Here is a 26233-nt window from a genome sequence, read left to right on the forward strand (position 1 = left end):
CAAATGTGAAAACCTTTACGTGTAAAATAATGGGTTGGACGAGTTGGAAATCGCCACATTTCCATGTCGTACAACACTACGCTAGTGTTTTTATCAACGCTTATTCGGCCTGCTGGCGACGATCGTCGATCATATCACCGGTCAGTTGACAAAACGTCGACTAATTACGTCATAATTAAATTTTCCATAAAATCTAAAGAGCTTAATTATTGCGAACTGAGATAGTTTAAGTTTGCGTTCTTATTAAAATGTTAAGTTAAACAAAACCTGCAACTTAACCGATTGTGATAAAAGCAACTGCAAAGTTATTGGTTGACATCAGAAGCTGCTTTCTTACATACTAATTCAGTCATTATGACGCAAAAATGTCTCTTCAGTAATAAATAGTGACGAAACAAACATTAACTAAACTAAGCTCGTCCTCAAAAATAGTTCAAGTTGAAAGTGGAGCTAGGAAAATTACTATATGACGTCACTTGATTGACACGCTGTGGTGTTTTTATTTTTATGCATGGTTGATCGCGACAGCTGGGCCACGTGTCCTAGTCACGTGACTTGCAAAAACATCGCGAACGCGAAGCGAACTATAGTTGCAAGCTCGTAGTGAAATGTCGACCGAGTTCTAGTTCGCACAGGTCAGATTTGAGGCCGATTAACTTTGCTGGATTTTAGTTAGGAATTTTGTATCAGTCAAAAACTTGTCGAGAGAGAAGACAATTCTGCTTCGTCATCGCCTTCGGTTGCAGCCTGGACCGTCCTGGTAACTGGAATACCTTACAGCCTCAAAAGCACCTTACTCGTCCCAATGGATATTTGCACGAAGAACACTCAAATCGATGACAGGCGCGTTTTGCCCAACCCCTGTTTTCAACCCGATGACGTCAACTTGGACCCATTTGCTTCAATGTTGTGCCCCGTGGACACAGAAGAGGGTTTAGCGGGGTCATTACCCCCAATTTACCCTTCGTTATCCGCAGTAAACTGGCAATATCCAACCAAGTCGGGCCCACCAACCCCCTTGTGCCCAAAGCAAAGGGAAAGGGTGAGCCTGCCCCCTCTCGCGACGCTGTTCCTCCATAAACCCGCTTCAACCGAGCTCGTCCCCAGTAACTTGTGGTTGGGGGGTGGGGTGCGCGAAACCATGACGAATTCTAGTTTTTTGAACCCAGCCCCGTCGACGATTCAATGTTCCGATTTTGGGTTCAACGAACAGCAAGTGGCTTTAAACACGAGCGTCGGTGGGTCGGAATGGACGGTAGACTCATCCATTGTAACCCCATTAGTGGACCTGGAGCCAATCGCGACCGCTGCCCGTAAAACATGCGATCATAGTGCGGAAACTAAACCGGATGCAGCAAAAGGAAAAGTTTCGAAACGGAAAAATGTTGCCGTTAAGGAAAAAGGGAGATCCCCTAACGTGAACATGGCTTTTAAGGTAAGTAAAGTTTGGATGGTGGAACTGATGGAACAAATTGCCTGACATGATATTCGATGTGTAATCGGTCAGGCGAAAATTCGTTTTTAGAAACTGCGGACTTTAATCCCTACGGAGCCAGCTGACAGACGTTTGTCAAAGGTGGAGACCTTACGGCTGGCCGTTAGCTACATTCAACACCTGGGTAAGAGTTGGTAGTGTTGCCGTTAACGAAATTATTGTTAACCTTAAACGAATAGCACGAAACATTTTTCATTGCTTGCAAGTTTGTTTTCTTTCCCAGCTCAAACACTAAATTACGACCACTGGGTGGAGCAACCATGCTTGTCGAAAATTCAAGACGAAACTACAGTCTGCACTTTCTGTATGAGACAAAAGCAAAAAAAGAAGAACAAAAAAGATAACCGCTAGACGATGCCCTTCATGCATTGTGTTGCAGCCACGAGGTGATAGGTTTTTTCGTTTAAGGCGATTGAAATCGCTGGGTTGCGCTTTGTTATGACCTAAGCTGCCAAAACTACAATTTGTCAGCTGCTGGCTATATGTAAACTTGCTTTGCATCACGTGATGCCATCACCTGGTAAACAGTTGCTGTTCAACTGTGACGATTTATACGTCACTCAGCTGTTGCATGACTCATCAGTAATGAGAAATTGAATAGGTTGATGAATTCTTTGAAAGCTGGAGCAAATTTTGCACATAATTTCATTGCGCAGGCTTTGCGTTATTTTCAGTTTATTACACGTTGTTCGATTTTCATTGCACGTTATTATGACGTCAAAATGACGTTACAGACAAGTGAGTGTTAGTGATGAAATGACGTCAGGGCTTTGATTCGTTTTGTGACGTCTGTTGTTACGTTGGAAGAAGACTTCGTACTAGCCTTGGTTTCGTGTTTGCATGGAAAAGCCAGTACCAGTATTATGAGACTCTAAAACGACACAGTTATTTAGCATTTTAATCTCCTTGCTGGACACTCAGCTGTTTGAGATTACATCATTTGCTTTGTGACATCACTGTTAAAACTTTGTGAGATTAAGTCGATGAGATGAAGACTTTGTTGAGATTTAGCTTGTCATGTGACCTCCTACCGGCATCACTGTAATTATCCAAACTTCATTTTTTGTGCATTTTTCGTCGCATTGAGCTTGTTTCTTCTCTGAGAGACTGTGATTTTTTTCTCCGCTTTCCAGCCTTGCATTTCTTTTCACAATTGTTGTAATTTTTGTTTCAATTTTTGCTTTTCTTCACTTTGTATTTTTGTTTGGAATGATTTCATTTTGGTTGAAAATCCGCGGTTTTGAAAATTTTTGTTTGTTTGAAAGCAATGTGGTTGGTTATCCGAGGTTTTAGTGATGCAGCAAATGTTATGATGAAAATTGCTTCTAATTTACGATGGAATTACGTGATAGGTTATTGCGTAACAATTATTTATTGTTTAGCGTAATATGCAATCGTTGTTAAATAGAGATTTAATAAACGTTTTTGTTGGAAACATACGTTTTTGTAAATTGTCTTTCAATAAAATTAGTATTTCTCAATGAGAAGAAATCTCGTCAAGTAAAGAACTCTCGTTTGTAAAATATCAAAATTTTATTGAAAATTTTACTCTAATTATCAAATACGGAAGTTTACTAGAATACAACTAACTTTGTGCGCGAGTTTCAACAACAAACCAAACTCTCTACAAGGAAGCAAGCAATGTAACTAAATTGCAGGTAACGTCTCATATCCATCTCCACTTCTGACGTAATGACGAATCACATTTTTCCAACCACACGTTGGCGGTAGAGGCAGTCAAGCACAAATTGTTTGCTTTGTTTAAAAGTGTTAGATCCTATGGAAATAATTGCGTTTTGAAGCGCTATGTACTAACAAATAAACCTAACTAGACCACGATACATCGACTACTAACCTTGCGTGGTAATAATAACATTCAAGACTGTAGCCATGACAAAAAATTTACCGACGCAAATATATCAAATACTACCCCGGTTAGCTACGTTGTTAAATGTAGAAAGGTTTTGTGCCATAATTCCAGAAAGTTTACAGACGCAAGCGCCTCAATGTAGCTGCGGCTCAGGCCCTGAAATTACCTCATTGAAGACCCATTGTTGCTGGGGTAAAGCTACTTTTTCTCCCGGGAATCTGCATCTTTGAAGTTCAATTTTCCTTTCATTAGAGGTCACACAAACGTCACGAACCCCCACGTGACGGATTTCGTTCTAAAACGTTTTCATAAACGGTTTATTCTGCGACATTAAAGTTTTTGTTTACTGCTGTAAACACCTGAAATGTCTTGCATGTTTGGTTAAAAAACAAAATTTTAAATGAGTGATAATAATCATCGGTATAAGGCAGTGTTTAAATTATGTTGCCTCTACTAACACACGGATTAAGGCTTGTTGTTTGCACAACACTGTAACCATTACAGCCATTTAACAATTGTTTCCACATCTCTTGTCCCAAAATATCGACTTCAGCCTTGTACACGGCGCATCAAGTTATTCGGAATTTTCCTTATCTTCCTTCTCAACAAGTCACCACTTAAAGCCACACGGAGTATAACAAAGTATTCCCTGAAAATCCAGTCAGAATCTCAAGCGACTTATACGGTACCTGTTTGGTAAATTCGAAGTACTGCGTTAAAAGACCAGTCTGGTGCTTATCTACGCCCAAAGTTCGTCCAGGGATCGTTTCCGTGGCACCGGTGTCCAAACAAACATCAACCGAGTCCCCAAACCTGCAGCAGACCTTTGAAAATATTGAGCCTTACAACATCATAATAAGTGTAACCAACTCTGTTATTACGTCACCATAACCCAGCGATTAGTGCTTTGGAATGAGATTTATTTCTTACCGCGCCACTGTGTTTGGGCTTAAGTTCCGGTACGTAAAGCTCCGGGTAGATATTCTCCATGTACCATTTGAACGATTTGCACTGAAGGTTCGTGCGTAGTTCCTGCCGGGCTGTGACGTTTCCGACTTCCACCTGAGATGGTAACGATTTTGTAAGGATTCCGCAAACGTAACCTACTGCTACTTGAAGTAAAACATCCATGATCGGAAGTATATTAGCTGATAAATTAATGTTCACGTAGCGTTGTTTGTATAGGGCTCCATGTTAAGCCAAAAAACGATTGCAAAGTGTGTAAAAGAGTTTTTCTTTATCAAGGTTGTCCTGAGCCATATTAGCCAATAACTGCCAACCTGGAGCGCCTGCGGGGTTCTCTTGTAGAACAGGTCTTTGTATTCGTCCATCCATACCTCTGCCACCCTTCGTTTGTTACGTAACACAACGTCAGCAGTAATGTGATGCGGACTTCTTGCCTTAAAAACGTGACCCACGTGACTACAAGGTAAGATTTCTATGCGACCTCCGCACATCCAGATCTGCGCATAGAAATGAAAAATATTAAAATTGTCCTAAACATCAGGGAAAGTTTTGACACTGATTGAAAAATTGCAAGAAAAATCGCGGAGAAACAAGTTCCGCCAAGGTTGGACCAAGTTCGACTCTTACAGGCTTAGTTGCCCAATGTAAATCGCAAAGCAGCAACGCAATAACAGAGCAATGTTCCGTTCATGTCTCTCACCCTATAAGACATTTCCAGGTTTTCCGCTCCCCAAATTTTCATCCCTTCATCGTAGTTGCCCATTTCTTGAAAATATTTTCGATCAATCGCGAAAACGCCACCCGACATGGTCGGTGTCGTCACTGGTTGCGTCATGTCCATAAGCGGGTTCTGAAAACGACCGCGCGGCGGCGCTATCCAACGATAAGTGAGTGTCCAGTCAAACCCGCCCCGCTGAACCTGAAAAAGAATCAATTTTGCTTAAATTGTTCAACGAAACAGACCTAACTCTATTTTTAAAAATACAGCAATCTATGACTCTATAGCAGTAGTTGGTTCATTTATTTGCTTATTGCACAATGGGCATTGTCTGACCTTTTGCATTGGAGTGACCGAGAATTTGAAGTTGTCCGGGTTTATGATTTCCATGATGGGTAGCGCCACCACACGGCGATTTTCTTTGATTCTTTCCAGCAGTGGCTCGAGCCAGCCCTCGTAGCACTCGCCTGAAAAAGTATTCTTTGTTTGTTTGTTTGTTTGTTTATTTTGTTTGTTTGTTTTAATAAGGTGTCTTCACTGCACCGATATTGTATAAGTTCTACATCGGCAGTGACTCTACACGATTGGTATCCTACATGGGGTACTTCTACCCCTTGGAATTATGATTTCAAGGGCGTGCGAAATTCCATTTTTTCTTGACTAGCTTACATTAGTAAAGAACATGAATTTCAACTGAATATTAAAGGTGCACGAAAAATGCTCCAACGAAACTAAGGAGTATAACCAGCAAAAGAGGTTATAGGGGCTTGGGTGGTTCCACTTTATAAGTTCTACATTGGCAATGAGGCCACGCACTGAAACATAGTCTATCTACTGTAATAAGTTCCGTGCTTACAATGTGAATCGAGAAAAGTCAAAACTTCCCCAGTCGCAAGCTTTTCTCCTAAGATACGAGCCTGAGTGATCCCAACTTGTGTCGGACTTCTTATCAGTTTGACCGAGAAAAGATCTTCAGTCTCAGTCTTCATAACTTCATACAGGTCTGAAACGTAAGGTTGTCTTGATGACGTGTGTATGATGTGTATCTGACGTACGGTTAAAAAGTAACACACAGTTGAAACAAGTTCTAATGGTGTTCATTTCAGCTACAACAACTTTAGAACAAATTAATTTATGAAACAATTGTTGAGTTAGAACACTTTGAAAAATGCAACAATTCAAGAAAACTACCGGTACCTATATTGCTGGCATCATCCACCAAAACAACTTCTTTCAACAACAATCCTGGGACAGTCTCCAAAACACTGTACAAAGTTCTTAGCAGGGTTGAAAGAGCCTCGTTTCGAAAGCATATTATCACACTGAAGGTTGGAAGCGGCTTTCGGACTTTGCGACCCTATCGAGCAACATATGCAGTTAAACGGAGTAACAAATCACTTTTGTGGTCACTTGTCAGCTATACAGTACTGTACAGTGACGATAAAACTGAATCAGAAGTATTACTCGTTGCTATGACGTGGCAGTTGCGTTGCTATGGAGGTTATTAAGGGCTCGTCAGCGCCACCTACCTTGCAGTCTTCTTCCCTTTTGTCTCCAAGATTTCTGTGAACGGAAATGATGTCACTCACAAGCACGTTAAAGGCGTGACGTCGGTACCCTTCTTCTATTTGTCGCTCCACAGACGGCCCGAGTCGACTGGGTACCGAAAAGGGGTGACCAAACTCACCGGGAGCGTCTCTGTCTGACGGGGGTTTCGATAAAAGGGGCAAAAGGTCCATGGGTTTGTAGTAAGCGTCGCTGACGTTAACGGTTATTCCCCCGACCAAGTCGGTCACGTCAGTTTGATCAAGTGACTGGTTTTTCATCTGAAACAGAACAGTATAAACTGAATAGGTTCGTGTTAGATCGGATTGACATATGGGGTTCACCTGAATCAATGGCTTTGCTTTAATTAGTCATATTGTTTAAATATAATACGAAAATAAGTTTAACCCAAAACGTTTAAAGCCGTCTCTAACTGGTAAAAAGCCAATATCTGTTGCAATTATTTAAAACATTTCTAGAACACTTCTATTCGAAGCAGAATGAACGATATTCCGCCGAAAAATTTTACTTCATCCAGCAAGTCTTCACTTCTGTCGATAATAATGTTGTCTACCATGACGTCATTTTCACGAAGCACGTCAACGTCATCGTTTTCTGTGCTTTCACTTGGGGCTTCCAAAGCTTCACCATCACCCCCCTCCTTTTTCGTGACGTCATCACTGTTTTCGTCATCACCGGCGTCAACAACAACGACGACCAACTCCTCAACCATTTTCCGCCTCTCCTCAGCTCCTTTCCGCAGGAACGCTTCTCCGGTCTGATTTTCCTCTTCTTCGAAGTCGTTTAAATCTTCTAGAACGAGCGAGCGCACTTCCTTGCTGTCGATATCGTACGCGTCCATGTAGTCATCATATTCACTCAAAATGTTGTCTCGGATGTCCGGGTCGAATTGTCCTTCGTCCGTGTTCAGCAGGTAAAGTATAAGCAGGAAGAGCATGCACAGGCCTATATTTATCAGGGTTTTTGCGGCTCGCGCTACTCTAACCATTACACTGGTTGTCTTCTGCGTCTGCTGAAATATGTTATTTCAAAAATAACTTCCTGTACACGAAGCAGGCCAATAAAGTGCCAGCAAAAACATTTGGTTGTTTTTGTGATTATCTAAGATAACTATTTTCTCTAATTACGCTGAAGTAAAAATATGGTACCATCAGCATTTCGAAATCGACCACATGCTACTTGCTTGCCGGAAAACTTCCATCACAGTCATGTGCATTGTTGCGTGCATCTGATGCAACAAACCACTGCACGTTTCGTCTAACACTATTTCATGCATTCTATGCGGAACCTCAGGAAATAACGTTTAACGAAAACTGTATGAGAAAAGATCTGTCGAACATTGATGCTATGATTGACCCTATTTATGCTGACTTTATGGCCCACGTCATCCAAACAAGTCGATCGATTTAAGTGGTGCTCACGGCTGAAGGTACTTCATATGTAATCAATAGTTATTCCACTCACGACCATCAAGCCAAATTAGTTATAATATAATATGCGATCCGTGGTTTATGGCGTGTTGGCATTATTTGATTTGTCTTTGAAGCCACACTCCAACCGGGGCTGTTTTTGTGGGCTACATCATCGTTTCTCAAACCAAAGTCGCCACACTAATACCAAGACGGCACCAGAAATATGGCGACGGCATAACTTAATTTTTCATCAGCAACTACAGTTGGTTTAGTTGATAAATGGGGTATACTTAAGTTTGTTTTAGTTCAGGTCATTATGTCGGATAGCTTTACAAATCATTTTCGGAAGGGAAAAAGTGAACGAGAAATGCTGGGTTATGATTACGCTACTTAAATTTGCGTGCAATTATTAAAGTTCTAGCTCTTAAAACTTGATTTGCGTATTTTTAATTTTAATTTACAGAAAATGTTTTGCACTTCGGTAAATAAAATACAAAATGATTTTGCCCGAATTTTAAAAAGCCAAGTAGGCTACTTTTAGACCACTTTTTCAATCACTTTTAAAGAAAATCCTTAGTATCCATTTTGCAGATTGGTGGCGCTATGAAGTAAGTTTCCTCAGGTGAAAGCCTGATAATAGTTATAAGCAGGGTTGCCATCGGTCTGGACTCAAAAATAAGAACGACTAGAAAAAGAAAGAAGAATAGTACCTTAAACAGGAGAATCAACTTAAAAAAGAACGAGACAATATTTGCAAGTTCTTGATTTTGGTATTTATTTGGTACAAAATGGTATACGAAAGGTGCCGAAATACCCAAAATAGGAAACTTTGACCTAAAAATAAGACAAAAATAAGGACGCAAGTGAAAATAAGGACATTTCTTAGAAACAAAAGCAAATATATTTTCTAAGACAAAGACCTTGAAAATAATGACAAATCTTAGAAAAAAAGACGGTATGGCAACCCTGGTTATAGACCTGTAATATTTTTTCCTTCCATGGACTCACAGTTTAATTGATATCGGTAAGCATTCTAATGGCAAATGTATTTTAAACGATTTAAAAACGTATGGATTAACTAACTTATTACTTAACTTAAACCAAGTAGCCAAATGGCCAAGGTAGTAATTAGCCTAGTCTGCAATAAAGATTTGCCGAATCGTAACCAAGTCGTTCAACTCGAGCCACAAGTCAAGTCATTTACGATCAAGATCTAAGACTCTAGTCAAACTGGGTCATTTCAATAACGTTACTTAAGTGAATTCGAATCCATTAACGACCAAAGTCAGTCCATAAAACCAGGTTTTGACTACAGCGTTGCCAAGTTATAGTTTGATCTGATACCGCATGTCACTTAACTTAACATAAGTTTTTTCTAACTTACATAAGTAAATTTCCAATAGCTTTTTAAGATTGTGTTTGCATTAACTTTTATTAAACAAAATAGATTATGTTAATTAAAATTTTCTTCAAATGCAAAAGTATAATTGTTTTTGTTATTGCAAAAAGTCATTTGTGATTATAGAAATTTAATTGACATCTTGTAATATAGGCAATACGTCATAAATAAGATTTTCCCTTCATGTAGGCTGTAGGGTTTGGTGCTGAGTTCTCCTCAGTTAAAAGTGAAAACTGGCTGGAAAACTAGGAAGCTGCTGGTTATTTGGCGAAGGATATTGTTGTATGGTTTATGTAAGCTAATTTTAAAACTCAATTCAGTTGCGTAAATGGTGTTCAACAGGTTCACCGCCGTCTCTGTTTTAGTTCAAAGGCTATAATAACGACTGAATGATGAGCAATCTGGCAACTTGTCTGTGTTAGCCTAGCAGATTGCTGTCAAGTAGTGGAAAGTCTGGCACCTGCACGCACGAGATTTATCAACGACTCAACGTGCCTACCAGAATATTTTACTCCTCACGCCGATTTAAAATAAATAAACAAAGAAACATTGGTTGTTTCAACGCCAATTTATAATAAATACCTAAAGAAAGAAATAAGATGTCAGTGCACTTAATCACATCAAACTTTGATGTACTTTCCAGTCGGGTTTGCTTGCAGGGATTTGTAGCTCCATGCTGTCAGCCAATAGCTGTTAGCCATTAGGCTATATCGTGTGACTCATTCAATTTGCTTTTTAAACTGATTTTGTCATCTTGCCAACCATTCAGTGGTTACCAGTACTGGTTAATGCCTGGGCTACTTAGCCAGACAACAGATTGACCGACAGGCTCAGAGCTGGACAAAGCGAGCTCAAGCGCGATTTTCAGTAGATTCAGTAGCGTGCATTAATACGCACACTTATTCATTTGGGTGAATTGTGTTATGTAGTTTATATAGATATATATATTTACATATGCATTTAGTTAATCGTGGACACAATTGTTATACATGATTTATTGCAAGTTTCATAGCAACCAGTTTGGAAAGTTTGCTCTGTTTGAGTGAGAAATCCCCTGCGCAACAAGATGAAACAATAGTCATTATACACGCGATTGTTTTTAATCCCCGCACACTTAGCAAACTTTTCAATCTGTGATAGCATATAGCAGGGGTGGCCAGACCTGCTTCATGCTCGAGCCGCATATTACCAATTCGAGCTTTAAAAGAGCCGCAACACAAACACAATAAAAAATACGAATTTATTCACTCACAAAGAAGTGTAGCTATTGATTAACATTAGTGCTGCGTGGTGATACTATGAGTCTCCACCTGGGCTTCACCAACTCTTTTTGCAATTATTAGTGTAGAGACTTAAATCTATGTCAGCCCTGAGGTACAGCTTCGAACTGACAGTTAACTTAACTACAGTGTACAAGTTAGCACACTTCTGTACAATAATGTCCTTTTTGGATTGTAATTTGATTATTACTAACAATGAGTCCATTGTTACTACGTGTGATAGAACGCATTGTTTCATAATCTGATCAAACAACTCGTCTAGACCGGGAAAATGCATGTCTAATTCAACAATGCAAATTCATTAAAGAGCCGCAATTAAAGGCTCAAAGAGCCGCATGCGGCTCGAGAGCCGCAGTTTGGCCACCCCTGGCATATAGGCTGTAAAAGAGCCTGGTAAAGTACCAAAGCTCAGATCCGACGGCCTTTCAGTGCACCTTTAAAATTTTGGGTCTAGTATACAAGTGCACAACCACAGGATGCCTTTGCATAATAGACCGCAACAACTCAAATTTTAACATAAATTGCTTGTGCACTTGTATATTTGACCCAAACTGTTTGCTCTCCCAAGATCTTATTGGAAAAGGCTGCGGAACCAGGTTCCAAAAACATTGTAAAAAATGTTTGGATCTGGCAACCTTGTGGTAGAATTTTGACTTGCGAAATGATTGTGACATAACAGTTGATTCAAGATGACATGCTGACACCATGCTCTTAACTAGAGTTGGTCTTTGTGTGGAGTCCATGTTACGAGTCCATGAGTCCATGTGTGTTACGAGTTTTTTGAAAAATAAGATAAAGACTGTTTTCATTAAATGGAACATGTTGAAGTTGGTTTTGTGTAAACAGCTTCTCTAGACTGCTTGAATAAGCTGCTCGTGAATCACAATTTGTTCGCTCCTCAAAAACATTAAAGAAAATTTCATTGTACTGTTATTTTTCTAAGGTGCTATGCCAAAATAAGCAGTACATGTAAGCACAACCATATCAAAGCAAGAGTGACATTAGAACTGGGTAGCGATAGCATAGTATACAAGCGCACAGATTTTGTATTGAATGTGCCGGCAGTATTTAAGAAATCTAAGTGAAAAACCAGCACAGTCTTGCTGGCTTGCATGGTCGATGTATTTATCTTCATACAACAGCATCTCAATTGACTTATTTAAAGTCAATTTAACCTCTTCACCACCGGTTGGCTCTCATTATAGTTGAATGAATGAATGAAACATAGTTGGCCACAATGTTCCCTCTAAGCTGCGCGCGTGCGCAAATGCACACTGCTGACACGGTTTCCGCGCACAGAAAATCTGTGCTGCGCATAAGAACATAATCCAACCTGGATTGAAAATAAAATCAACGCATAATAATGACCACAGTGGTCCGAGAGACCGCTCAGGGAGTTAGTGTGTTTGCTCAGACTCGTGAAAAATTAAAGGGAACATTGGTTGGCCATGTGTAAAAGTATACTGGCTATGGTAAATGGTAACATTGATGGCCCGGGTGTAAATTGATTGGTTGAAGGACATTGAGTTTTCTGTGGATATTTTGGCATAACACTACAGCGTGTGAAAAGTATATTTCTTTATCCGACAATTCCAACATCTGATCTGATAAATCTATAGGCTATACAGCACGATGCAAACTTTCTAACCTTGTGTATGCTTCAGTATTTTAGTTCTAATCTATAATACAGTATATATTTTTGCAGTCTGTGTAGTAAGTTTTTTGAAGTTGAGGTTTAAAATGAGTTTTTTATTTTCGAATCGTCACAACAAAACGTTTAAACCACACAAGAGCATACCAGAAGGGTCACATCAGCATGAGCTCATGCGTCATGCTGCTGCAACACTCGGAAGCGGAAACCTCCAACTTGCAGTCGCCCTCCCCGAAGGAGAAGATTTGAACGAATGGATTGCGGTTAACACAGTCGACTTTTTCAATCAAATAAACATGCTCTACGGGACAATAGCAGAGTTTTGTACACCAACAAAATGTGAAGTTATGTCAGCAGGGCCAAAGTACGAGTACCATTGGGCAGATGGAGTTACAATAAAAAAGCCCATAAAGTGCTCAGCCCCTCGATATATTGATTATTTGATGTCTTGGGTCCAGTGCCAGCTTGACAACGAAGAAGTCTTTCCTTCAGCGGTGGGCGTACCTTTCTCAAAAAATTTCATGTCGATTGCAAAGACAATTTTAAAACGTCTCTTTCGTGTCTATGCTCACATCTACCATCAACATTTCTCCGACGTCATGGGGCTCGGAGAGGAAGCCCATTTAAACACATCGTTCAAACACTTTATCTATTTTGTACAGGAGTTTAACTTGATTGACAGGCGTGAGCTTGCCCCCCTTCAAGAGTTGATTGACAAGCTCATCAGTCGTGACAAGGAAAAGTATAAATAATGACAACTTTTCTGACTGTTGCGGAACTTATTGTCAAGACTGCGATAGTTACAACTGATGCTTTTTTTTGTTTAAAGAACCTACTATAATCTATTGTAAAGAAAAGAATGTTATGTAAGAAAGATTCACTTATCTCATATCCAGAGTCTTTGATTTACTTGTTATGAGTTATTCTATAACTCAGTCCATATCAAGATTTTACCTACAAGAATGTACTTGTACTTGTAACATGACTTTTAGCTGTTAAGTGCCGTGCCAATGGCAGCATAGTCATATTCCATAAAAGCTTTTAAGTTTTGCAACTGTTCTGTTTACGATTTTTGTTTAGGCCTTTAAGTCTCATGTTTTCTAAGATAGGTTTCTCTTTTTATTGGTCGGAATCTAGCAGCTAAATATTTATTTATGTTTTTGGAATAGATGAAGACTTTTTAAAATTTCAACATTCTGTTTTTCAATTGTGTGGATAAGGTTTTTCTAGGTACCGATACTGTTAAGTCTATTAAAACACAAAGTATATTTGTTAGTCATAATACCGTAATAGTCTATTTAGCCCTTTGATCTGTGATATTATTATGAGAAGTTAAGCCGATAATTTGGTGATTATGTAGTAAAATTTTCTTTATCATCTACAGTAGCATGTAATCATGCCATCCTTAATATTATTGCCAGTTGCTACAATTACTGTGGAGTATCGAATTAAACTGTCATAGAGTACTTTTATTTTGATGGCTGATTTTTGTGAAAATGTAGTTTTGTCAATTTTATGGTCACACTAGTTATTGTGTACGATGCACATTCATTGTCACACTCATGTTGTTTCAACCCTTCGTCTCATTATTACGTTTCAGCGTGAAGATATAAACCATATTATTACACCGTAGAGTGCTTATTGCAAGATGATTTTTGGTATCCTTCCATTTTCACTGCTTCAAATTGTGCCCCAGTCTGCAAACTAGCATTCCATACATGACAAAATTGGCTCAGTTACGTCACGTGATGTGAAACAAGTATACTTATAGATACACATGTTGGGTGGTCAAACTATAAATTCTCCAATCATGTTGTTTCATCATCAGATGTTTTATCACGAGATACTTGAATATACAGGAATAGTGTATATTTTATGTGACTCCTGAATAAAGGAAACATTTTTTGCTTGACTCTTTAAAAATCACATCAATCGCTGTTATACGTTTCATATCTGATATACATTTTCTGCTTTTATTGGACATAGTTGCCTGTTTTACCACATGAAAGCCTACAGTATATAATTAAAATGTGTAATTTCTTCAAGTGTTGCTGCTGTGGGTTAGATTATATACAACATGACAATTTTGAGCAATAGATCTCCCTGAAAGATGTAGTTATACATCACAATAACATTGATATGTTTGTTTTTCAATTGTACCATATGCTAGCTTCTTATCAAATGTAAATGTTGGATCAATATTTTCTTTGGTTGTAGGCAAACACGACTGGTAGTTTCTCGGTCCTGCTATCTTTGTCGATACACAAAACAGCCCTTTTCCAAACTGTTGAAATTTGACTTGTTCAGTTTCTATTTGACCTTGCCATACCGACGTACAATTATCACAATTAAAAATTTCCTTTTAGTGACACAAATCATTGTATATAATATAGTTCATTTTGGCTTCAAATTTGTTTTTGAAAACCTTCCATATTCTGTCATGATCAATATTTTTTGTGCATGTTTTCAGCTTGAACCAAACCAACTCATTTTGTTAAATGTTGTACTATCAAGTAAATAAGTTTACTCGTGTTTGCGTGTAATGTGTTAGTATGTTGTCGCTTTTGACCTGTTCATGACACTGTTACCATAGGTCATAGGCATTAAGGCCAGGTGTGCGCTGGTAACTCTCAATGGACGATGATATTCTGTCAAAAGCAACTGCTGTTGAGGCTGATGTGGTTGGTTTCTCGCAATCAACATCTTGGGCTAAAATGAAAACACAGGTGGAGGACCAATTTATTTATGTAGTTTTTTAAATACTGTGCTTTTTGCATTCGTATAATGTGCATTGCAATGCTGAAAACAAAGCCCTAAAACCAAAGCAATATGAATCGATATATTCTATCATTATGACTTGCTGGTTACTATTATTACACTCTGATGCCACGTTTGCTTTTTATAACACCTAGGAAGTGATGCATTGTACGACACAGAGTAAATTTAACAAGGGTTGCAAAGAAAATCAGGCTGCTCAATTAGGTTCTAATATCTTGGCATGACCAAATAACTACATTACCATGTTGAATAATTTATATATATATGTGTTGCAGGCCGGTGTAGATGTTTTTTCTCAGCCTTCGCCACATTTTGATGGATATATGTAGGTTTGTGAAGACCTTAATCACAGAAAATGAGGCTTAATTACTTTTGAATTACACATAAATATAGCTTATTACTGTGTTGTGAATAAGAAAATTATGGACAATAAAGAGTCAGATGTGTTGTTTATATCGTATGGATTAGTCATACACAAGCTGGGTATACTGTCAAAGGTTCTGTATATTTGAATTGAAATAATTACTTTGATGTTTTAACGGATACGTAAGGCTAAGATCATTCCGTATAGAATATGACTTGCGCAAGCAGTATGTTGGGCTCCATGATATGTTTCTCTTTACTAACACGGAAATGCACAATCTAGGTACAGATATACGTGCGAGATAGACGCCCCGTGTCATGTGGTGTATGAAGTACTGAAACCACCAAAGACCAGCGCTGAGAGACTGGCATGGGATAAAAGCATTGCTGGTTATGAGCGAGTACACACTTACAATGAGGTGACGTTTTGGCATATGTGGTGGTTGCGGCTCACTCTCGCTATTTGGTTTGTACAATTTCCTTTATGTTAACCGTCATTGTTACAGGTTTTGGACCACTAAAAATAGACTTGTCGTTGTTAAAAAGCGATTGTTCTCGTTCATTTCAACGTCCTGTTGTAATCTCAATATAAAATGTTATGCCTATGTGGTTACATCGATCTCAGATGTCGCATCAGTATTTGTCTAGTGCTGTACTTTAGTATGACAACGTATAGAGGCTATGTACTGAGGTAAAATCTGCGCGAGCTTTGTCATTTACGTCACCACCTCACGTTTTTTCTGTTTTTTATCTGCAGAATTTATTTATCGCCGTCATCGTAACACCAACTGTCTTTACAGGATTAATATCCCAACGTGAATTTCTCGATCTTTTTACGTTCAGGACAATTGATACTGGTAAGTTCCCTGTTGAAAGATAAATTCTTCCTGGGGGACTTTTTTACCTCACGAGGTCATCCGCCGCCTTTCAACAACTTCTACCTTCAAACAGTCGCTTATTAATTCAGGAAATTTAGTGCTACATCGCCACGGGAGACTGTGTTGTAATGTAAATGATAACTTATATTAAAGGGACTGTTATTTTCTCAGAAACCTCTATACCCCCAGTGGGGGAACCTTGGTAACTTCTATCATTGCTTTTAACAGCCCATATACATGTACCAGTCATTAAAAGATATACGGTATATGAACTTCCATCAAGCCATCGGATATGCCAATTATTTTCATTTGCGCGGTTTTAAAACGTGTCTGTTTGTATATTAACCACGGCAGTTAGCGCGAATTAGTTTTGTTCTTTTTTTTACAGATTCTTCACAGACTCACTGGGTGTTTGGTAAGTGAACCCGAACTTAGTTTACCAGGAAGTATTCATTGTGCAACAATATTTTAGTTGTTTCCGTAATATTACGCGATGCCAGCGTATATTGCCAGTCCCTATTGCCTAATAGAGGGTAGCATATTTGACGACTTGCGTGCATTAATTATATAGCTCCCAGGCCATTTTAGAGGCCATGCAAACTCGGTTTTGATGCTCGTATTATAAGCTACCACCCTATTGAAATAATTTTCATCTACTTTGTTGTCATTTGCATGATCGGTGTTTTGTTGTTAGCCCGCAAGCACCCTATTACTCATCGTCCAGTGTGTGTGACGTTCTTAGCATCATTATGATGTAATAAACATCCATTATTTCACGACATTTAATAATCATGTGACCTTTTGCATTAGCGACCAGCGTGAAAGACGAAAGACGGCCTGAAACGAGGAATTACGTACGAGCATTCACACATCCAAGTGGGTACAGCGCTACCGCTATCAGCAGGTAAGGGCACTTACCAGTCGTCTGTTTAAAAACGGGTTCGCTTGGTAGCTCGGCAAGCAAGTACCACTTCTGGCGGCAGGCAAAGCTTTTGTACACTGCTGTTGACGAGCTGTATGACTTCACAACTCTGCTATCTGCTTCAACGTAAATTGTGACGTTTTTTCTTGCAGCGGCAGAACCAAAGTTGAGTTCTTTATCAACATTGAGACCGGGGGTATGTTGCCGCGGTCATTGGTGGAAATGGCGATGCCGTCCCAACAAATCAAATATATTGAGAGCCTCAAAAAGGAAGTCAAGCGAAGATGCAAATAGATGCAAGGGGTCACGACCTCCTGACCTTCTTCCAAGCCCGGATGTTTTCAGAGTCCTGAATTGTTTTTGGATTCAGATATTAGGTTTTAATTTCGAGTTGTTCGGTGTTTTATAAACGCTATTTTCGATCTCAGAACGTTTGCTTGCTAATTAAATTAATGTTGGACACCTTATTTGGAAATTTATGACGCGCCGCTATGAAATACGGATGTTTTTGTGTTGATGTTTTTGCGCGTCTAATTGCACTTAATATTTCCAGCGATGATCGCATTTTTAGAAAAGCAGCCATTTCTCTAGTTACGTCAGTACACCGTCATTATGTAGCAACAATGCATTCATCTTCAGTGATTCTTACACCATTTATCAATTTGCACTTACTGTACCAACACTTCTGAAATTGGCATGTACCCTTAGATATATTATTACTTCATATTGATTGTAATTAGCACGAATAAAACAACGGTACCCACACACCGATGTGCTTTTCGGTCAAGTTTTCCAAGCCAAAGGTACCACAGTGTCGTCGATTACCCAATGTTGCAAAACAACACATTACTTGACCTCAACATATTTCGGCTTTTCATTGTTTATTGCGTCATAGAACACGTCTCAGGCATGCCAGTAGCAAAGGTCTGACTTTTGACTTTTCAAACGTTTACGCCGTCCCAGGATATTTTGTAGAGTTCCTTTTAATCATATGAGGGTTCTATAAGCCTCGCTCCGTCGCGTCGGTCGTTGTGACGTGAAACCTCTCAAGGCACTTCCACCTATACGTCATTTCCGGTTTTGTTTCTTTTTATAAATTGGCGCGCAAAGGGAAATTGTGACACGGCTGGCCAAAGTGGCAAATTGTAGGCCGCTCGATATACGCTTTATGCTGAGTTGCAAATAGGGAACGAAGTAGACAATTCTTCATTATTAAATGTTACTTCCTCAGTCAACTTTTGCGCCGGTGACATGACTTGCAAGCTTCGAGAACGCTTGCCTGCCAAGCAATTTGAGCCAGAATAGGCTGTTATTCCTTTCATGAGAGATGTGAATTCTATGTTTTAGCCAACGTTGCAAAATTGTATTCCGGCGCCAGGCCCACCAACTTGAGACGGGCTAGCATAAGAAAGTGCAAGCACAAAACAGCCTTTTTCAGCGGTGACTAACATGACAGGAAGTCTATTAGGACAATCCGCACATTGAAAGACTCTTGTGTTATTTATACGAGGCAGTACACGTACTAGAATCGTCTTGAACCGCAAAATAATCTACTAGCATAAAACGTGAATTGTGCTGATAGAGTGTTATGGTGTATTACCCACGGAATTAATTTGTGGCTTATTATTATTTGACCTGGATCAGAATAATATGGATAATGACTTCAGGAATGAAGGTGCTGTCGTATAACTTGGTACACGGTGCCTTTGAACCTTTGTTAATCAGAGTGACTATTTCACTGTAAGTAAGTCACGCAACCCATAGTTAAAGATAGGCGGTTAGGTTAGGAAAATGGGTATGCAAAAAGTTGAATTAAACTATTTAGGGTTTAATTGAAGTTACATTTAGATTAGAAGGTAGAGTTAGGTTAGGTTAAGTTACTACGTCATAAAAGTTAAGTTAGAGTAACAAGAAACCTGAAAACTAGCTTGGAACTTACAATTTTTCTGGTGAAATAGTGGCAGCCTAAGTTAAAATGGATGTATTATAGAACCAATTGGTACACCAATAAATGCTGATGCGATTACTAGTTTGTAATCTAATTATTGCTGGAAGTCAGGTCAGATATTAACAAAATGTAAGTGGAGGGTTATAGCCTACAGTGTTTCAATTTGCGGCTTATGTTTGTGCTTGCAAATACAGATAAAGACAAGCGAGTGAGTTTTATTTCCGCTTTTGCGCACGACTGTAGTCCTACTAAATGCCAAACGTTTACCTTACAGCTAAAAGCAATCTGTAATTGGCACGGTTTACCCGTCGCAGATATAGAATAGCCATAGATATTGCGTCTACAACTCTGCATTCGCCTCAGCAGTGCTTAATCTTTTGTAGACCTCGCTCTTTTTGTTAGGAAATGTGGAAGTCTTTTAGGGACTGCAAAAGAACTGTAGTTTCGGGCCAGCTCATAGTTAGGAGGGTTAGGCGCCTTGGTTAGGCGCACAACCGATTGCGTACAAACTTGTGTCACTTCGGTGAAAAGTCTGCAGCGAACCCAATTCGTTTGTTTTGTTTTTAATGAGAGTTTCTAACTTAACCTTTGCTCAGAGAACTTTCTGCGAATTAAGTTCATGCGTATCTCAGAAAAGAAACTTTAAGAGCCCAGTAAGATAATTTTAGTTGTAAAGTTTGGAACCAAAGCCATTGTACTAGATTCTAGAAGCTCTGACCCAAAGGTTTTTATTAAAAACTGGTTGAGAGTTGAGAAATCATCTACCTTTTTCTTTTTCTTGTTACAGACCGACCTAGACAGTAGTGTGTGCAAGCCTACTTACGGATCACTAGGTTTATAAAAACTAGGCAAAAACTGCAATGTCGAACAATAAACGTCACCAAGCGATGGTCAAATTGGTGGAGCAGCTACAACACGAGAATAAGGTGGAAAGGATTCCCGTATCGCAATCTGCCCAGGCTATTCTGGATTTCTGCAATCAGAACACAGACCGTGATTATCTCATCACAAAGCAGGGACCGAATCCATTCAAACCAGATCGGCCCTGCCCGATGCTATGACGTCATTCAGCACGACCTTTCGCTTTATGTGAATTATTACTGAAGAAAAAGAAAACTATGATTTTTTATCTAACGTGATTCGACAGTTATTCAACACATCGACGTGTTTAGCGTGGATGTTTCCGGTTTTGCGCATGAAATTTGACAAAAACCGTTTGATGGCGATTCTTCTACTACTTTCAAGATACATCTTTTAGAAATACATTCCATTTAGTTTGCTTTTGAATTATTCTTAACGTGCATGCTGTAAGAGTGAGTGCGGTTATTCCTCTGTCCTGCGGTCGCGGTCTATATTCAGGTGTATTTGATTTGTGGCCTGACTTTTTATTATTCTCGTTTCATTTTGATGTGTCTCCACATAAATTACCATTTTATCCAGTTAGCGACCGTTTTAGTGAAAATGTAGATTTCTTATATTTTGTAGAGAAGTTTCGCATTTATTCATTCTTTTTTCATTCCAATAAATTTGATTCACTGACCGAGAATGACTGCCAAAACAACAAATGATGGCCAATGTCTCATGCCGTGAGGTGGCGCAAACGATGTGCCATTGTAGACTTATAATTCAACATTCGAAAAGTGTCCAATAAAACACAACTACATTGACTTAAATGATGCTATCCAAATATCGAGCTACAATATCGTAGGCACCACTCAGTGTATTATCTGCAGCCGTTTAGGCAAGCAATAAGCAGGCTGAGATGGAAACTTAACCGAAATATGGTGTTAACTGAAACATCTGCATCCAGTAAGCGACATGCATATGTTAGCTGCTATTCGTGCCCTGTGTCTTTGGAAGCCCTTGCAGAAATATAAAGGAAGTGACACGTTGACTATAAATAACCTGGACATGAATAATACTTAAAACACCAAAACTCGTAGCCAGGATAAAATTTTTACAGAAGCAAATCTGTCAAGTACGTTCCCGGCTAAGTATGTTGTTAAAAGCAGTTAAGAACTAAAAATGTTTGGAGCTAAAATTCTGGGAAGTTTACGCAAAGTGCCTTATTTGCCTCGATGTAGCCACGGCCTATAACACAACGAAAAAGCGTCAAAACAGCACGTTTATATTTCACAGTGTTGATAAATATTGTCAGATTATATCAAGTGTTGAGTAAGTCGTTTAATCCTGCATAAAAGCAATAAGAATAAACATCACCACAAATTTTGTCAAACGTAAAACCAGTACTCGGAACAGCAAAATTTATCAAAAAGTAAATTAGCCTGGGTAACAATGCTATCAAGCACTGATAAAAATTTATTCTCTGAAAATAAAGCACTGTTTTTTTACGGTTAGTGTACAGTTTTAGTTACCCAGCATAACTTTGTTGGCCTCTTACAGTGCAACATTGCTATGATCGAGTAATGAATTTTTTTTCATTGGCAGCGGTCATTTCATGACATGCTTTTTGGGCGTTGTGCTCGCTTCTCAACGTAAATGAGTTGATGTGAGTACGTGAGTGTGCGTTCCACGCAACTTCCGCAGTAGGCCTACCAGCAGCCACACAGTATGCATTGTGTAACCAGCGGAGCGTGCCTTTAAATCGACTGCGTTTGTGCTGTTCGATTAGTCAACGCGACCGGTAGCGTAGTAATTATACTGCCAAGTCATTGCGAAATAAGAGTAAGCTAATTGCCGTCTGATTAACCGTGGTGGAGTAATCTTTCAACCGAAATAGCTAGATAATAATTGCGTGTTTGATAGCAATCTACCGCCAGTTAGTAAAGCGGCTAAAATTAGCTCTTCTTCTAAGGCCCAAAGTGGCTTATCGGGTTGGAACTGGACATATCTATTGCGTGACGTCAATTTGCTACTCAAATGAACAGCCTATAGGGAGTGGGCTGATGATATGGTGCTAATTAATAGCAAACGCGCTTTCAACGGGTTAGAGTAAAGGATAAGAAAATACATGTTTAAGCGTTGAAGTGTAGATAGTACTGATTTAAGCTGTAAGTTTGGTCAATGTTTTTGTTCTTCGTTTCAGCCCGTAACTGAAGACGTGATACAGTATTAGGCTGGTGTTTAGCTCACTGGAAGTAGTCAGGTATAGACTTGCTTAAAATAAACTTTGGTCTGAGCTTCTGCAACTGAATACACGAAACGAAACGTAGCTCCATTGCGGTACTGCCTCGCAAGAATCTGCGCTATGGCCCGTGTGAGTAACAAAAAGTACCAAGCTCTGCTGAAAGTTGTAGAACAATTGGAATTCGAGAAAAACATCGAACGAGTCCCTGTGTCCAAGTCAGCGAGAGACCTTGTGGATTACGTCATAAAACACGAAGAGGACGATCATCTGTTGTACGGAAATCAGCAGCCTAACCCATTCAAGCCTCCGCCGTCTTGTCCGTGCTTGTTGCTGTAAAACAAAACAGTTTTTTTTCTAGACCGTGTTTGGTTTGTTGCATCCGTTTATTTTTTAAAGAAAGCACTTATACCCGTGCCTTGTTATCTATATATAATATGATGGACGCCGTTTTGGTAACTTTACGCTGGTATTCTGGTAACATGAGTCCAGTACCAGTTGTTTCCATTAGGTTCTGGCTGCTTGATGGTATTGAAATATTTTAGCATTTATTGTAATCTTACCTTCTGTAATTGACGTCCGCTTCATCCAATATATTTAATGATATCGGGAACGAAAAACACACGATGCTTTTCACAATGTACTGTAATTATTGAGACTTATCATGACTACCATACTGAGTTAATCTTGTATTTTTGCGCACATTTGTAAGTTCACTGAAATGAACAGATTTTTCAGCCATCGCTTTCAGACTGATTGAAGTTGTTCACATAAGTTGTATACACTATACAGTATATTCTTCATCACATGCTCGAAATACTTAAATTTCTTGCGGCGTTTAGGGCTAAGGTAGCTCGTGTGCCTTAAGAAACATGCTTTAAATCACGTAACAACCCGCACAACAGACAAGTCGGTGAAGACGGCTTGTTACTGGCAATCTAGGCCTGTTATAGGTCCCGTTAATGTCGATAGATCGTTTTTAAGCGGTTGTTTCCTCTTTATATCGTTTGTGTTTATCAGTTGTTTGTTGAATAAAGTGTTAACCAAAAAGGACAACTATATACAGCAGTAATGCATTTTGGCTGAAGCCGGAAAAGCTTTGGTGTTCTCAAACATGGGCCTTCAATATTATCAGTCACGAAATGTGAGTTTGGACGTGCCTAAATACATCACAAGTTAAGGCTGTAAACTCCAGTGTTCAGTACGCCTACAAATTTCATCAAAGCTCAACTTGGAAACAAAACCAACGTTATTAGAATAAGACCAGTACTGCATTTCTTTTCTTATGGAAATAACGGCCAGTTTTATTAGAAGCTTTGGGTTTGTGATTTTATCAATTTATTCTGGCTACGTTTGCAAGACGAACGAAATTCCCCTTAAATTGGATACTGTAGTATGCAGATGTTTAACACAGGCAAATAAAAGTTACCTCGTATCAATAGACGGTACATTTTGCATATTTCCAAGGAAAATGGCAAACTTTCCACACCGTGTAAACCCAGCCTTAGTTTCATAAGTTTGGGTGCATTTTTCAAAGTGGAAACATTTCATAGAGTTTTTGCTTTTTGTAAAGTTTTTGATTTTATTTAACTCGTTTCTATACATAGGTCACCACGCGAAGATCGATTTAGTTCTTTTCGGTCACGAAAACAACGAAATTGGAGTTCACTTTTGACTCATCTCCATAGTCATAAAATTTTATAGGCTACCTATCGTCTTCAACACCAGCGCAACAAACAATCGATTGTGTACGTGACAGACGGAGAATCTTTCTTTGCTTTGGATTTGCTCAAGGGAACCGCCTCAGCTTTCCAAAACACAGCATCTTCAGTTTCTTAAAAGAGGTTGTTATAAATGAATGCATTCAGGCCATTTTGAATGTATTTCGGTGATCATATTTTTTTCTGTTCTTGATATAAAAACACGCTCCTACGTACAACAAGCCGATACAACTGAAACATTTCCTTCCTGCAAGAGGAAGAAGAAATTATTTCACAGTATCTCGGGTTCAAGGCTAACTATTTTTGTTTAATTGGTTGTTGAGCCATCCTCGCTTATATTACATCACAATGGGAGACAATTTTTCACCTCACCGCTATCGGTGGAAGATGTTTCGTCGGTCAGAGGCAGAATTAGTTTGTTATAAACGAGATATTTCCCGTGGGCTTCATGTGGCTGAAAATGAAACGGTCAAATGTGACATTTTATTTTGAAACTAGCTTAATGCTTTACACTACTTTGATAGGGAAAACTTAGTTAAATTAAATGCAAAAGTTATTGGATATTAAATAGTCTGAATAAGGGTGTCGAACTAGAGATGAATCTGAACTCTTAAACCGGTTTAAGCGGATGTTTTTTGAAAACCATTGAAGACTAAGAGAAAAAAAACGAAGCGGAGTAAAACCTTTCTGAAATGTGACCACATTTTCAGCACAATAATTACATCCAAGAGTTGTGGAAAACGTGTTTCCTTTGCCTATGTCAGAACGTAGAAAGCCTAAACTAAAAAATACTCAGTCAAGATGAAATTCCTTGAGGTAACGAAGTGCTACTTGGGCAGTGTAGTCGACGAAATGAAAAAAGTGATTGGCTGGATGATGTCATTCGAACCTGGAGCGAACCTTGCACTAGCGAGCTTGCCGAACCTAAACCCGGAGCGGAATGAATATGTGCAGCCGATGCAAACCTTAACCGGAGAAGAATCGGTAAAATAAAATTTTGTTAAATCTGAACCGGAGTTAAATCAACGCTGCAAAGCGGTTGCTCAGGAATTCTGGCGAGAATGGAATCCTGAGAGTGAAATGAAAATCGTAGCAAGCGGGGTTTTTATCGTTTGTTTGAAACCTTACTTTTACCGTTTTCAATTTGCTTTTTTTATTATTTAACTTTCGTTCAGTGTTTCAAAAGTGTGACGTAATAAATGTAGCTATAATGCCGCGAATCTTATCCAAAGCAGCCACAGAAGTCGTCATTTCAATCGAACTTACAGATTAAAAAAGATCTTTCGCTTCCTTGAAATAAACAATCATTTTGAAACTAAGTGACGAACGTCTGGTCCGGCCAAATACAGCTAGACATACAAATAGGCTGCATGTAGGCTACATTACATACCTTTCATAAAAAACGTCGCCAAGAAGAAACGCTGTTTCCGGGAAAAGAAATTTTTAAAACCATCCTACTGTAGAAGATTTTGTTTTGTTATTGTCTTTGTAGGCATTTTCAGCAATATTTTAGGTTTCATGAAGTTCTCAACTAACAATTCCTACAATGCTTCAAGAATCTGTTTGAATGATCCGCGCGCATCACCAAGTGGGGTGTTTAGACAACAGAAACTGGCCAATACGATTTTCTTTGTCTCTTGTAAAATGGGCTCGTTTTAGTTTATTTTTTGGTGGCGTTTAAAAGGTTTAAATTAAATATTACTAATCCCATTCTGCATCAACAAAATGAGTGTAAAAATTTTTGAAAATTTGACTTGAAACTCTAACTTCTAACTTTGCTAAACAGTCCTAAAGTTTTCACTGAAAAGATCGCTAAATACGGGGATTTCTCAAGCAGAAATTATTTGCTTAGTGGAGTACGAAATTTGAAATATACTTTTTTTTTGTAAATATTACGTCAGCAAACCACTTTAACAGCATTTTCTGTGATACTTAGTTAGAAATGCATGATGGTGCAATTCTTCAAAGAAAATCTACATACCCTATATGCCAGATTTAATAATGTATTCACCGTAGGGCCCTTTATGCTGTAGCTGTGTAGCACATACACAGGTACTCATACATATACGAAAAAAGATAAAAAATAAAACGCACCACTAAAAGCATAGAACAACTTCTGGTGAGGTTGGATTGTTCTACAATGCAGGTGTAAGTTATTACTGGGTTGACTCCGTAACTTTT

At 38.9% G+C, this 26233-nt stretch overlaps 4 protein-coding genes across 5 annotated transcripts; 3 read left to right on the plus strand and 1 right to left on the minus strand.

Moving 5' to 3' along the window:
* The first annotated feature begins 611 nt into the window (after positions 1 to 611).
* LOC143452072 (uncharacterized) lies at positions 612 to 2928 on the plus strand. The gene is made up of 3 exons (XM_076952905.1): positions 612 to 1435; positions 1526 to 1619; positions 1719 to 2928. The coding sequence occupies exons 1-3, from the start codon at positions 806 to 808 to the stop codon at positions 1844 to 1846; spliced, it is 852 nt and encodes a 283-aa protein (XP_076809020.1). The 5' UTR covers positions 612 to 805; the 3' UTR covers positions 1847 to 2928.
* Positions 2929 to 3028: 100 nt separating this feature from the next.
* On the minus strand, positions 3029 to 7651 carry LOC143452057 (polypeptide N-acetylgalactosaminyltransferase 4-like). The gene is made up of 11 exons (XM_076952884.1): positions 7124 to 7651; positions 6579 to 6875; positions 6247 to 6406; positions 5906 to 6052; positions 5386 to 5516; positions 5032 to 5250; positions 4646 to 4828; positions 4296 to 4427; positions 4055 to 4189; positions 3532 to 3660; positions 3029 to 3272 (listed from the first exon to the last, which is right to left on the minus strand). The coding sequence occupies exons 1-11, from the start codon at positions 7601 to 7603 to the stop codon at positions 3162 to 3164; spliced, it is 2124 nt and encodes a 707-aa protein (XP_076808999.1). The 5' UTR covers positions 7604 to 7651; the 3' UTR covers positions 3029 to 3161.
* Positions 7652 to 11470: 3819 nt separating this feature from the next.
* On the plus strand, positions 11471 to 13957 carry LOC143451413 (MOB kinase activator 1A-like). The gene has a single exon (XM_076951927.1). The coding sequence runs from the start codon at positions 12447 to 12449 to the stop codon at positions 13107 to 13109; it is 663 nt and encodes a 220-aa protein (XP_076808042.1). The 5' UTR covers positions 11471 to 12446; the 3' UTR covers positions 13110 to 13957.
* Positions 13958 to 14943: 986 nt separating this feature from the next.
* Positions 14944 to 18063, plus strand: LOC143451414 (stAR-related lipid transfer protein 6-like). 2 transcript variants are annotated; one of them, XM_076951928.1, is made up of 7 exons: positions 14944 to 15083; positions 15411 to 15460; positions 15782 to 15917; positions 16256 to 16355; positions 16765 to 16791; positions 17187 to 17280; positions 17451 to 18063. In XM_076951928.1, exons 1-7 carry the CDS (start codon positions 14991 to 14993, stop codon positions 17590 to 17592), a joined length of 642 nt encoding a protein of 213 aa, XP_076808043.1. In that variant the 5' UTR covers positions 14944 to 14990; the 3' UTR covers positions 17593 to 18063. The 2 variants fall into 2 exon arrangements, with proteins under 2 accessions (XP_076808043.1, XP_076808044.1); XM_076951929.1 differs by having other exon boundaries at positions 14988 to 15083; positions 15411 to 15464.
* Positions 18064 to 26233: the final 8170 nt, after the last annotated feature.

Source organism: Clavelina lepadiformis, chromosome 4 (assembly GCF_947623445.1).
Source record: "Clavelina lepadiformis chromosome 4, kaClaLepa1.1, whole genome shotgun sequence".
In the NCBI taxonomy this organism is placed as follows: domain Eukaryota; kingdom Metazoa; phylum Chordata; class Ascidiacea; order Aplousobranchia; family Clavelinidae; genus Clavelina; species Clavelina lepadiformis.